The sequence below is a fragment of the Tachysurus fulvidraco genome, chromosome 23 (genome assembly GCF_022655615.1).
Source record: "Tachysurus fulvidraco isolate hzauxx_2018 chromosome 23, HZAU_PFXX_2.0, whole genome shotgun sequence".
NCBI classification, from domain to species: Eukaryota; Metazoa; Chordata; class Actinopteri; order Siluriformes; family Bagridae; genus Tachysurus; species Tachysurus fulvidraco.
In genome coordinates this window covers 5,236,074-5,251,080 of record NC_062540.1, presented here as the reverse complement: position 1 = coordinate 5,251,080, position 15,007 = coordinate 5,236,074, and the positions used below count along the sequence as shown (strand labels likewise).

The window sequence follows — 15,007 nt, the reverse complement described above, 5'->3', positions numbered from 1 at the left end:
AGTAAGCAGACACCTGATCACATTTAACCATTTGTCGTACATTTACAGCACTTGGCAGACGTTCATATCCAGAGCAACTTACAGAATTGCTTCTGAAGTCGGTCTCAGTCAGCACATCGATACTGGTTCACTGGGTCACAGCCTAAGAATACCGTCAGTCTAAATCTCTATTGGGATGTGATGCAGCAAAAGAAGCACACAGAAGAAGTAGTGCTAAGAACTTCAGGAAGAGAAAGGTCATATGAAGACAGCCAGAGATTGGAAGATAATTCCACCAGCAATGGGATTGCATACTTTTCCTTCCTTTTACTCCGAGACAGTGGGATCACTCGAGCAGTGCTTGAGAACTGGCGTGGTGGTGGTGCAGTGCGACGAGTGAGAAGAGCTTTGAGGCAAGTGGGCGCACAGGAAGCCAGTGGAAGGAGTTGAGCAATGGGGTGACGGAGTAGAACTTAGTAAGGCTGAAATCAAGCCATGCAGCTGCAATCTGGATCAGCTGCAGAGGTCAAATCTCTGACCTCAATATGACAAAGGACTGAAAAAGCACCTGAGTGACCCATGAATGTTCCTTTCCCAAACTACTACAACAAACACACAATTGTCTAGAAGAGGGGTGTCAAACTCTGGCCGTATTTGGCCCGCGAGATCGTATCAAATGTGCATTACAGCTGGCTAGCCGCATATACTACAAATCCCAGAATGTCCTGCCACTGTATTGACGTGTAGTCACGAACAGCAAGCGCCCCTCGTTCTCTGTTGACAGTCGTTAAAGTTGGGGTCTCCGATTTTTGAGAAATGCTTCAGAAAATGTGTGACGTTAGCAGAAAGCGGTTTTAACATTGACATGGAGGATAAAAACAAAGAAAGAAAGCGAAGAAAGGCTTACGATAAGGCAAGAAGTAGGACGTGTTAATATAGGATCAGCTTTCCAGCGCTGGAGAGAACTGAAGGAGCAGGAAGTTGGCCACATATTCACAGATTGGAGTTTCCCCGAGTCAATAACTCCTGAGCTAAACGCTGTTACTACACAAATAACACCTCTTTTCTATCACAGTAATGTAGAGAGGCAGCTACAACCGTGTTTTGTGTAGTAACAGCGTTTAGCTCAGGAGTTATTGACTCGGGAAATAACTCTGTTGTTCCAAATCCTGTGTTTAAGCAAAACTAAAGTTTGTTTCCATGTGAAAAAGGTTGAACATTACATATCAGTTAATTTTTCAATAAATATTCAGTTTGGCCCGTGACTTTCTCTCAGTTTTATATTTTGGTCCACTGTGAATTTGAGTTCGACGGCCCTGGTCTAGATTCCCTTTATGGTAAACCTTTATAGTTTCTCTTTGCAGGCCCCAATTGTGCCTTAAACCAGGGCACGGTTTGATGGTTCATATTCATCCACCCCTGAGGACACATGACATGTTCAAAGTGAGTGATGAATCGGCTGCAGCTGCGAAGAAGCTACCTCCTGTTCATCAGTTTTTTTGTACACATTACATACATACGCCATGGCACAATAATCCATGAAATTCATCTGATTTACAGATAGGTAAAGCTAGTAAAGCAGTCAGCAATTAGTCTAGATCTTAAAAAAAAAAAAAACTTGGATAGGAATAAGTTTCCGCAGAGGAATGCATGAAATATAGTTATTTTGCAATTCTTCCTTTTAATAGTATCATAAAGATGTAAATAGCAACACACACAATTGTTGAACTTTTATTTGCGTTCATTTTTATTCATTCTTTCCAACTTCATCTTCAGAGGTTACAATCTAATTACAGCTTTTATTCCTTTTGGAACGTGTTCACTCTGGCTGTAAACTAATTTAGATTTAATTAAAGATTGATGTATGACTAAAGAAAAGTTCCTATCCATTAACCCCTACCCTGTCGCAGCTCCAAGGTGCTGGACAAAGAATCACGCAGAGCCTCGTAAAAAGTCTGGCATGCGGCTGACTCGGGAGGTGCTGGAAGGTATATGCTGGAAAGAACGTGACTGCAATCCTTAATTCAAATAAACAAACCCCAAAAAGAATTGAACCACTTCAAAATAGGCCACCTACGGGATTAAACGTCCTTTGCATGGATAGGAAATTATATAATAATCTTCAAAAGATGTCTAACAAACAATGTGCACTGGCTACCAGTTGCATTTAGGATCCATTACAAAATCCTCCTTCTACCATTTAAAGCCATAGTCTTATAATACTAAGCGTCTCCGTCCTTTCCTTCCAACACGGACTCTCGAGTAGACGCGTCTGCTTCTTCTTAGACCGTTTGCAGTCCCCTAATGAAAACTTTGGAATTTACTCCCACAGAACCTTCCACATCAGCTCGATCTCAACATTTGGACTTTTAACCGCATGGATTTCTTCAGTACTTTGGCTCTTCCCTGAATATCATTCCTCTTTTGTTTGTTTTAGTCTCTGCTTTCATTGTTGCCCTTGTCTGCATTTATTGATCTGCTTGTGTTTAGCAGTTGTTGTTTTGTTTTTTTGTAAAGTGTCCTTAAGCTGTTGAAGGGCTCTACCTGGGACATGGAGTCTATCCCAGGAGACTCGAGGCACAAGGCAGGGTTCGCCTTAGGAAGGATGCCAGTCTATCACAGGGTGCAAACACACATACCCAGACATTCACACACTACGGACAGTGTAGAGTTGCCAACCTACAACACATATTTGAATTTGGGCAGAAAACCGGAGTACCCGGAGAAACCCCCGATGCATGAGAACATTCAAACTCAGACACATGGAGGAGGCAGAAATCGAACCCACAACCATGTAGGTGTGAGGCAAAACCTGCTAACCACTAGGCTATTATTATATTCTCTGTCTTTTATTTGTTAAAATGCTCCAATACCAAACTCCATGCAATACTCCATGCATGTGACCCAAGTATGGTGAACGTTGTGATCTAATATTCTGTGTATCTATCTTGCCATTATTGATAAACTATAGCAAAATACTTTGTGAAAAGTTCAAGAGGAAGAACGCATAACGAATATAGACAACCAAGCAAACTGTCGTTGGATTCGGAGCTTGTGTTAAGTAACATGAATGAATTTGGCTCTATTTCATAAAAGAATATTTCAAAGTAAAAGCTTTATGTTGGGCACAAGGATTATATAAAGCTACTTGTGTGGTACTATATAAACAAGCAGCTCTGCACCACGAACATCTGGAACGCCAAGCTTCATGGCCCGTTTACCCCCCATGACCAAATCCAGAAACAGACATGCCAGACACGAGCGTATCTTGCCTCGCTTCATCACAGTGCAAAAACTTCTTCAAAGGCTTCAGGTGTTTTAAAGCCTTAATGAGACCTGCATTTTGCTGGAGTCGGCTAAGTTACAGTGGCTCATTAGCAGGGGATCAAAGCCTCCTGTGGGCCCTGGAAAGGGGCACTTACAAATGTCGCACACATTCGTGGCCTTCGGTGTCCTTTAACAGAAACAGCGATGAGATCTAGACGTGAAAAAGATCATGCGTTTTTGCGAGTCTGGACACGCCCTGTTGTGTGGCTTAATCGTGCTTGTCGCGAATGTTTATTTAGCTCATCATTAGAAAAGAAAAGCCTGATTAACTGAAAGAGGAGATTCATATCTGAGCACAACACATATGGCAGGTTTAACACAATGCTTCTGTCTGGATTTGTCAAGTAGCTGTACCTGGGTGTGGCCTAAAACCAGACGAACCGTATAAACACTGGAAAACACAAGTGGAGGTCAGAAACAGGTAGAAAGATCTCACGGGTTTGTGCACAGATCCTCGGGCTCAGCTATAAAGCTATTAATAGATAATAGATATTTTATCAAATTAATCATTGTGTCTTCATGCAAGGTTTCCTAGCAAATTCGGCCGGTTGTACGTTACTAAGGATGAGTGAATGAATGCTGTAAAATGTTAGCATGATGACGAATGTTGTTGGTGTTTGTATCTACTGCCAGCTTCATATCTGAACTCTTGTTTGCAAAAATACAAAAAGACAAAAATAAAAACTGAATGCTGTGGGAACATTTGTGGCAAGCAAAAAAAGAGAAAAGAATAGTACACATCCTACTCATATTTGGATTATTCAGATCCCGCGCGCACACACACACACACACACACACCTGTCCATTCCAAATACTGCATTCATTAAAAGGTCAATCATGATCACATGGACTTCCACACAGAGCAGCCTTAAGAAGAACCTGTGAATACAATTACAGAATGAATGAATGAATGAATGAATGAATGAATGAATAAATAAATAAATAAATAAATAAAACAAAAAACAAAAAACAAACACAAATTGCTCTCCATTGTTAGTGTTCCCAGCATCATCCTGGACCCACAAGACGTTAAGGAGGTCTGAGATTGGACTAATAACAAAGCAGACCCAAGCCTGACCAGCAGTAACAGGAGGTTTTTTTTCTCCAGCTGGTGGAGCAGCCCAGACATGCATCTTTGGAAACTGTTCAAGAGGATAACGATGGCCAGAGCACACCTGCTTTCTCTCTGACGCTGGTCATCTCTTTGCCTGAAACGACAGCTTAATGAGGGATACAAAGCAGCCGTGCACTGCATCTAAGCATTACTGAAGAGTTGCATGTTACTGCTGAGAGCGGGTAATTGCCGTATTGAGAGGATTGTCAATTACCTCCCGGGGGTTTTATCGTCTGGATTACTACGGCGTGTCATAGGTGACCCCTTGGAATTCCACCACCGGTTTGTCTTTACCATTTGTGGCTGCATGCCATCGTACAGCCTCTTACCGCTCAGGGTCAGATGATGTTTCAGTGATGTCTAGTTATAGCACATGGTGTTTTCCTGAAGCTCCGTGAAATCTTATCATCCGAAGTGAGGTGTGACTAAGATGCAAGCGAACAGGAAGCGTTACGGTCGAGAATCATGTCCTTGGTTGTAGAGGTTCAGGAAGCTTTTACAGAGTTACATGCAAACGAGAACACCGCCTTCATGTTCCCACAATCTAAATAAGCCTCGACTCAGGTGCAGAGTTCATGTGGAAGACTGGGGCCAAACCTGGGGGGGGGGGGGGGGGGTGGGGGGGGGGGGGGGGGGGGGGGGGTTGAGGGGGAAGAGAGATAAAAAGACAGACAGAGGGAACAAATGCAGTGATAGAGAACGGAATCGCGTGTTCACGAGTCTGTGCGAGATGCCGAGCGAACACGACAAACGGTCGGGTTGGAACGGAAGAAAGGAAACAAAACCTATTAGTGGCACAACTTGACACGGTCTTTAAAACGTGTTTATATTTGACACCAAACAGTTTGCAGCACTCATCTGAACTCGCCACTTAGCACACACTCGGAGATGGAAACTCTTCAGAAGAGGTGTGTCCAGAGCCTACATGTTTCCTTCCACTGCCACATCAACACCACCCACCTTCCTCTTTCTAACACCATGTAACAATCTGCTCCCCCTTTTGCCCTCGGCTCTGTGACGGGGTAAACACTGAATCAGTGGGCAGAAAACACCAATTATGGCGAGTCCTGCCTACTACCATCAACAAACAGCCTTTCATTGGTAGTAGTCGCGCTCACCAACGAGAAGCCGGCTGAAAGACATGCATTTCTTTTCTTTTTTTTTTACGCTAATCCCCCAGTCTGCTTTAAATGAAAGATGGTAAATGCAGAAAAGCTCTAAGGTGTGGCGGCACAGGTTCCTGCTTCCAAACACTGTAATGATATCGCCCATGTGTCATAAACAAACAGAAGACCGGATTCTCCATTCAAGCCAGGATTTCAGCAAAATGACACTACAGTTATACCACAGCCATCTGGTTCGCATTTATCTGGCAAGTTTACTGCCTGCTTTTTGTTATTTCCTCGGGTTATTACTCAAAAGATCACCAGTCATTCTAGAGACGCTTGCATGAGATGGAATGCATGTCTTAATACTCTGCGGCGATTACTCTAATTGACACTAGCTCTTGAGTAACACATCCAGTGACGCGAGTGGTGCAGTGTTTACTCGTAATAAAAGGTCACGTCCGAAACAGGGAGCAAATATTTCGGAAATTTTTGAGGTACAAACATTTTCAAGCAAACTACGAATAAGAATCCGTTGCTGAAGGTGTGTGGACCTGGCAGTTACAGCCATACATGTGTTCTGAACGCATTCAACCCCCTTTGTTGTTTGCAGAACTTCGATTTCGAGAAGACTTTCCACTAAATTGAAGCGTGGCTTTGGGGATTACTTTGCTTAGCCATTAGTAAGGTCAAGCACTGATGTTGATGAGGAGGCTTGGGGTGCAGTCGGCATTCCAGTTCATAAAAACAAACAAATGTGTTCAGTGTGGTTGAGGTCAGGACATTGGATTTCTTCCACACCAGCCTTCTTAGTTCTAGTGATCTTCATGCTACAGGATCCAAAGACATTCTGGACAATTGTGAGCTTTGTGGCAACAGAATTCTCCTATGTGGAGAAGGTCCACATAGGTGTGCGATAATCAAGGATAATCAAGTGGCCACAAATATCAAGCCATATAGTATACATACAAAAGAAAGCTACCCGGTTCCATAATTTGGTTTCCAGAAATCTGGTGAAATTAAAAACTGGATTGTAATAATGTACTGTGATCTAGTCTGCTAAGCTAATTAAAAATGTCAGCAAGCCCTTGTCAAAGCCTCATCAAAAGCCTCACGTTGCATGAGAATCTGACAAGCATCTTTATTCTGTCTTGATATATTTAATTGTAGCATAGTAAGCAAGAGCTATATAAAGGCTTTGCTTTGGTTTCCACAAACCGACGTACGTTTCCTGATCCTGAAATGATTTGTCCGCCATCTGTGCTAAAGGATCCGCCAATTAAACGTCTATAGCAACGTGATGCGTCATAGCACTGTGACGCATTCGAGTTATCTTTAAACTAACTACACAACCAACATGAAGAATAGGGTTTGTTCTTTGTTCTAGATGCTTAATACCATTTCAAATAATCGATTAATAGTATAAACGCTTGTACCAGGCATGTGGGATACTGCTACAGCATGCCAAACTGTATGGTAAAACATACCACTTAGAGCTTAGAGACATTTTCCTGGAAATTAAAACTGAAACCATTTATTAAATGGGACTAGACAAAAGCACAACTAGTTTTTCAGAAACGGTTCATTGACTTCTCCGAGACTTTTCTATGCACAGAAACCTTTTCTGGCCTTCAGTAAAATTATTCCACTTTCCTAGACGCCTGCATGTTACGACAAAACTTCTCCTTTCTCCCTTCCGAGCTAATGTGCCAAACCTCATAATTCCTGATCATTTCTTGCACTAGCTTGGCTATAGCGGTGCCGCAATCTCTTAATGAATCACCATCAGCTGGATGCTGTGAAGGACTTTGTCCATTTGTCTTTCGCTGACAGGAGGCAGAACTGTGGTATGACCTGCTGTTCAACCTGTCAGCATGATGAGAATCAGCCTCCTGACTGACCAGGATGAAGTTGTTGACTAAAAGTATTCCTGAAAATGACACAACAAGGTTATTGCAAGACAGTTCTTGGAAAGGTTTCTTCAAAAAAAAAAAAAAGAAAAAGAAAGAAAGAAAGAAAGAAAGAAAGAAAGAAAGAAAAGAATGTTTTTGGCATCCCAGTGATCAGCATTATGTTACTGCTAAAATGCTTTACGGAAACAGACCGGGAAAAGGAAACGTTATTAAATATATATTTAACAAAAAGAATAGAAAGGTGCGACCCCACCACAGGTCCTTTGCTATTGTTATGGTTTCCTGTAAAGAACCGATCAATCGTATTTCGCTAGACTGGTTTGTCCAAGTTTAGGAAGAAAACAGATTTCCTTAAGGGTCAACTAAAATGGGTCATGGATCTGGAAAGGGGAATTACTCTTCTCTTATTTAATAGGGATGTATTTCTTATGAACATCATTGTTTATGGACTTGCAATTCTATGATTTGTCTGTGACATTGCCGAAATCCATATCCAAAAGACTGGTTCCCAAGACTCCAAATCCAGCATGCACCCCATACACACACACACACACACACACACACACACCATTTACTATCATGTACACTGGTCACAGAAACCAAAACAGAGCTTCGGTTCTATGCCTCAAATTACATTACAGACGTTATACAAAGACAACATCAGATCTCCTGTAGCTTCATCAGCTTCTACAACAGCCAACACAGTACCACTAAAACATTCCTCTCCTCCATCACTTGTCCGAAAGCAAAAGAAGCCATTCATCAGCACGTTACTAAGACCATTGTTGGTTAAGTTCTGGAAACCTGGAGACTTTCAGCACCACAAAGGGCTCTCCTTTTGTCTCACTTCCAAATGGTGAATACCACTGGCAAATACCAAAAGAAGGCCACATCGAAGCAAATCCAAGAAGCAAAATGCATCCATTAAACCTCTTATCCCTCACTCTTACCAACATCATCCTTGTTATACCTCAAGACTTCAAACCTGTATAGCTGTTCACAATCGAAAGCTTGTGCATTTCGGTGCTCCACCTTTGGTGTAGATCTTCAAGCAGGTGAAAACACAGCAATTGCTCTTGTATGTGCAAATTGCTTACTTACGCTTTATTCTATGGCACGTTGTAGTATAAATATAAATATATGTGAGTGGTGTGTTCATGACAAATTCCAGCAAAAACAAACACACATCAAGAACCCAGATGATGCACTTATTCATCTGAAAAAAAAATAAGTGTGGATTGTTGGACAGGCTGTGAGGCTGGGAGGCAGCCAGGCGCTGACAATGGACAAGAAAAATCTTTTCAAGATGGCCAACAACCCTGCGACAGACTCGCTGAAATCAATTACCCTCATCTAAGATATGGCTTTTACCTCAATAAATTAGAATGTCGTGGAAAAATTCATTTATTTCAGTAATTCAACTCAAACAGTGAAACTTGTGTATTATATAAATTCAGTACACACAGACTGAAGTAGTTTAAGTCTTTGGTACTTTTAATTGTGATGATTTTGGTTCACATTTAACATAGGCCATGTTCACACTGCAAGTCTTAATAGCATCAAATCCGCCTTGGCTGTTCACACTGCAGCCACATTGGAAAAAATCAGATTTGGGTCTGATTCAGGACCACATATGGAAGTGGCCTAAATCTGATTTGAAAAAAATCAGATCTGGGCCAGATTTGAGTGTTCACACTACTCCTGAAGAAGTCTGACCTGGTCACTTGACCACAAAAAAATCAGATTTGGGCCACTTTTACCTGCAGTGTGAACGTGGCCAAAAAGCCACCAATTCACTCTCTCAAAAAATGTAATATGGTGACTTGTCAATCAGCCGATCAACTCAAAACACCTAAAAAAGGTTTCCTGAGCCATTAAAATGTCTCTCAAATTGGTTTGCTAGGCTACACAATCATGGGGAAGACTGCTGATCTGAAGGTTGTCCAGAGGACAATCGTTGACACCCTTCACATAGAGGGTAAGCCACAAACATTCGATGCCAAAGAAGCTGGCTGTTAAATGTTGCCAGAGTGCTGTATCCAAGGGGGAAGTCGTGGCCTAATGGTTAGAGAGTTTAACTCCTAACCCTTAGGTTATGGGTTCGAGTCTCGGGCCGGCAATACCACGACTGATGTGCCCTTGAGCAAGGCCCCTACCAAGTATCCAGTATATATACAGTAAATTATCATACTTTCCAGAAGGCCAACAATTCACTAAATTTTTTTTCTTTTTTGGTCTTATGAAGTATTCTAGTTTTTTGAGATAGTGAATTGGTGCGTTTTTGTTAAAATCATTAGTCAAAATCATCACCCAAAAAAAAAAAACAAAGACTTTACTTCTATTTCTACTTCTATAATACACTATTTGAGTTGAATTACTGAAATACATTTATGTTTCCATGACATGGCATCTTATTTTTTTAAGATGCACCTGTACATTCGGGTAGTGAGGAGAAAAAGCAACATAAAAAGAGGAAGTGTTCCAGGTGAGACAATATCACCACCATTCTTAAGTTCCTACACTAGACATAGTGCATGGTTCAAGTGTACAGTGTGCAATACATCGTTCTGGATGCAAGCTTTGGTCCGAGATTGCAGTAAAAGTGTTTCGAGCCCTGAATAAGCCAACCACAGGAAATGAAGAGAAGAAGCTGGATATTTTGAGATTTTCATGTAGGTGTGAGCTGCTAAGCTGAACCCCAAGGTGCAACCTGTGCCAAAAGAACAGAGCAGCAAAACCATCATCTGTTATGGATATCTGGAAGGATGATACAAAAAAAATGGCAAACTATTCATGTTGATAAATTATCATCATCATCTTTTTACTGCTTTCAATGTGTTGGGAAACCCAATTTTACACAACACCCTTTTTTTTTGAGTTAACAAACGAAATTAAAGTCTTAATCTTAATCTGATTTTAACACAAGTCAGCAAATAAGATGCATGTGTGACTTATTTTCCTTCACCTGGCATCGTGTAATAGAGATTACATTCAGGTGGCACCTTGATAACTGTGTTTATGGAGCGATCCAAATCAGCTCTTGCTGATAGCAATGTTTATGTCCATTCTATTCAAACTGACCTTTGACCCTGTGGTGTATTTCCTTCTAGAGTCCGAACCCCCCCCCCAGAGTTAGCTGTAACGTATAAGAAGTGAACATGACGCTAGAAAATGTGTGCCGTATTGTTTACTTTAATGCACCTTCCTTTCCCTGTATTTACTGAAAACGGACTCTATCATTACAGGGGCACGTAATTACAAGGATCTAAATAAGCAACAAAAAGCAAAGTTATTAAACAGACTTACGGTTAAACAAAGCAAACATCAGCTACGATGAGTGCAAAGAGAGACTGAATTTTTGTACAAGACTTCAAAAACGCAGAGAAAGATGTTCATCATATCTGGAGTCAGCCAAGCCATTTGCAGGCCACTATTCACTGTCCAAAAGCCTCAGAAGAAAAACTAATGCATAATTTATGCTCTTGTCACTAAAAGAATTTGGAGTATTTCAGCAGAAATGTCTAGTGGGTCCACTTTCACGTATTTAAGCTCAAGTTTCCTGAATTGTGGAGCCACAAATTTAAACTAAGCCCATCCGAAAAACAATGAGCTTGTCATTGGCAAAAGATTCATGTCTTTCTGTGTCCTCAACTCTTAACTATTAAAAGGCCCATTATCTAATTTATATTGAAATGTCTGTGATGCGTTTAGTAATTCTGGTGCTAATTTGTTGATTGGTGTTGCATTTTCATTATTCCTGTGAGAAGTTAACAGTTGTGTGCTGCTTTTGTCACGTGGGGGTTGGGGGGTCTAGCACCGTTACACTAGACTTTAAGAGGAGAAAAATAACAGGATAAACACTCAGGTTTTGTTGTTGGAGACTGAAAAGCAAAACAGCAAGCATCTTTTCTTTCACTGTGTACCACCAACAGTCATATTAATGAGAAATCCAGAAAGTGAAGATGACTCAAAGCAATGTAATGCAATGCAGTGTTGATGGCAGCATTAGAATGAAAGGTCAAGCTCTGGAACCAGAGTTTGAGTGTGTAGATGAGAAAGCAAGAGAGCTGGACTGACTTCAACCCAGCGACTGACCGATAACCGACAAAGCATCAAGCAACATTTAAATTAAGATTTCGCCTTTCTGTGGAAATTTGGAAGGTTTGAATCCTATAGCTCATGTGGTCACACTTTTCATTAGTTCCCCGCCTACTAACTTGCGATTCTGTTTAAAGTTCCCATTTACTGTCAAAAATATATAAATCGGCATTAATCATCATAGCATATATGACTCATGATATCTGTACAAAGCTTGACGTACAGCTTGGAAGGAAATAACAGATCACCAAGTGTACGTAGCTAGTACTGTTTGCTAATCTGCCAAAAGAAACCTCATAAAAACAACCGATGATCACATTGATTAGTGCATGATTTGATTTCTCTTTAACTAGTCAGATTTATATATATATATATTATATACATATATATATATATATATATATATATATATATATATATATATATATATATATATATATATACACACACATTTTATATATACCTATATAAAAACTACTACCGGTTCTCAGAGGAAGTAACAAAAAAAAAAAGATTAGCATGAGTGATTTGTTTGCTACAGCATTTAACATGAGGTAAAAGATTAAAGTGCTGCTGCAGCAATCTCTTTAGGTAAGGATGAAGCAAATGTTAATTCATTTACATTTACAGCATTTAGCAGACACCCTTATCCAGAGCAACCTACATTTTTATCAAATTTTTATACAACTATGCAATTGAGGGTTAAGGGCCTTGCTAAGGGGCCCAGCAGTGGCAGCTTGGTGGACGTAGGAATCGAACTCACAACCTTCCGATCGGTAGCCCAACACCTTAACCACTAACCACCATCCCCATTTCTTTAATTCCTATTAGCAGGTAGCTGTGTGAAAGCATTAAATGCAAACAGATCAAACATCTCAATGAAAATAGTTTGGAAAACTATTTATTTAGAGCCAACATCAATTCGACCCAAGTAATTCACAGTGGGGGTTTTTCCCTTTTCACGTAAACTGAGGCATCCACAATTCAATTCATCATCAACAAACCTGAAAAAAAGAAGGAAAAAAATGGACAGGAACAGCACAGCATCCTGAAACATGTCAGCTGGCTTACAATGAGACTCAGAAAAGCTGCAGGTTAAGAGCAGCATCAATGGATGCACGTCCTGGCAAATATCCTTTTTTCTCCATCTTTATTGTATTTGTACATTTTTTTACGACAGTGGAGTCAACAGCTGGGGGGGGGGGATCACGTGATATTTAAAATAAAGAAATATCAGACATTTCTATATACATTTCTACCGACAATACAAAACAAAAATCGAGTCTCGTGGCTGTTGGAATTGTCTAATAGTCGGTGATAAATCGAATAACAAGATTTTTTGACAATAGTCGCGTTATATTATGGAAGAAATCAAATGTCGGCCTGGAAGAAGCTTTCTGACAAGCAACAGCGACAGGATCTAAATGTGGCCCAACACAAGTCATCATCATCATCATCATCATCATCATCATAACATTCTAATCAATAGCACGATTATAATCGCACCGATTCTCTACGTGTCTCATCTTTTTTTCCCTGGACCTCAGTTTTCATTGTAAACAAGCGGATCAAAGAAGGTAACAATGTCGCCCAATGAAATGGAAATGGCTCCAAAATGAGAAATAAGCAGAGTCCACTGAGCTCTGAGCGGTTATAACGCCTTACAGGGACGGTGTCGGGTTGTGTTTAGAGAAAGAACGATGGCGTTTTAATGCATTAAGGGTGTCGAGACATTTCAGGTCCAGGTAACCCAGCATTAGGAATATACTCACACACACACGTGCACGCGCGAGCACACACACACACGCAGGCACGCGCGCTTTGCAAACGCATGCTAACAAACAAACAAACAAAAACAAACAAATAGCTATCGGCTTACCTTCAACAGCTCCGGTAGGAATAATCCCCAGTGTGAAAATGAATCCAAGGGCGAGCAGTCCGGTAGGCAGCATGTTCGCCTTGCGGGATGTAAGTGTTAATGGAAACGTGCGAAAGGTTCATCAAATCCGCCGAGTGCTCCGTTGTTCCTCGATCCGCCACCACGCTCTCCAAATGCCGAGCAAACTGGAAGCAGGGCTGGCAGGCGATGGGGAGAAATAACACCAAGTCGGTGTAATGCAAAGAAGAAAAAAAAGGACGGAGGGGGGGAATAAACAGAATGCGGGCTTTTCTTTAAGCCTAGAAAGGCGACGCGTTGCAAAACAACGCGGCCATGTAGGCTACAGTCTCCGAGTCTCACCGCTCACCAGCGCTGCCTTCTAACAAATCAGGACCGGCCACTGGCTGGCGCGCGCGCGCGCTCGCTCGCTCGCTCGTTCACTCACTCACTCTCTCACACACACACACACACGGCGAGGTTCAACACCAAGAATTGTAATATTGCATGCAAAATAAACCCGGCCCAATAAAATGAAAAATAAAATAAAAAAATAAAAAACACACACAAATGGCACCTTTAACTCATTTGAGTCGCACCGCCTCTGATGCACTGAGAGCACACGAACGTACACAAAACACACGACCCGGTGAGAAAGCGGGGTCTCTCCACGGCTATGACGTCACCCACCTCCTATGTCCAAAAAAAAAGCGACGCGGCATTCAGCAGACTGCGCATGCGTGAGATAGTTTCGAGCTCCCGAATGACTCTGTCAGTCTGTGAAAAGAAACTGTTCCACTAGGCGGCCATGTTGGCTCCTATGCAAACTGTGGTCTAACAAACAGACACACAGAGTGCCTGTGGAAAACAAGAAGTGATGACAGGACCAACAACCTCCACAAGGCAGATGTGAACATTTCACAATCTGTTTTGAGAGAACAGAAATGTAAAAGACTTATTCAGCACGGTGCAAAGCACTCGGCAAGCTCGTCTGAGAAACATGGTGGTGGTAGCGTCATGGCTCTCGGGCTTGCGTGGCCACCTCCGAAACATTCTCACTAATCTTTATTGGTGATGCAACTCATGATGGAAGCAGCAAACATTCTGTCTGCCAGTTTACAGAGAAATGCATCCAAATACATTGGGAGGACTTTCATCATTCCGCAAGACAGCGATCCAAAACACACTGCCAATTCGACAAAGCACTTTATCAGGGGAAACGGTGGAAGGTGTTAGACTGGTCAAGTCAGTCACCAAACCTGAACCCAACTGTTCAGCATTTCACCTCCTGAAGAGTTGACTGAAGTGAGAACCCAGCCACCCGGAAAAAACAAACAAACAAAAAACAATTTAAAGAAGCTGAAATCAGCAAATCTTATAGGGATATGCTACCAATATGATATCGAGGGTTATTTACTTTAAAACGTTAATCTGTTTCTGTATTTTGCTTGCCTAAAATGTGAGTGGACTGCCACTGAAGGTACCATGTTCCTAGTTATTTAACACATTTAGATCTAAAGTCTGATCTTTTGTCTCATAGTCATTTTTTGACCTCAAACCCAAATGTCTTCACTATATACAAAAAAAAAAATGA

The 15,007-nt window shown here is 41.4% G+C and overlaps 1 protein-coding gene across 4 annotated transcripts in view; it reads right to left on the bottom strand.

Annotated features, from left to right (window-relative positions):
* The window catches only part of lrp1ab (low density lipoprotein receptor-related protein 1Ab), a 116,576-nt gene extending 102,535 nt beyond the window's left edge, over positions 1-14,041 (bottom strand). For 2 of the 4 annotated variants that reach the window (XM_027144513.2, XM_047806924.1), the window contains exon 1: positions 13,417-14,041. In XM_027144513.2, the coding sequence (XP_027000314.2) occupies positions 13,417-13,489 (73 nt within the window). In that variant the 5' untranslated portion in view covers positions 13,490-14,041. The remainder of the gene's footprint in view (positions 1-13,416) is intronic. The other 2 variants (XM_047806925.1, XM_047806926.1) reach the window with 1 other exon arrangement.
* Positions 14,042-15,007: the final 966 nt, after the last annotated feature.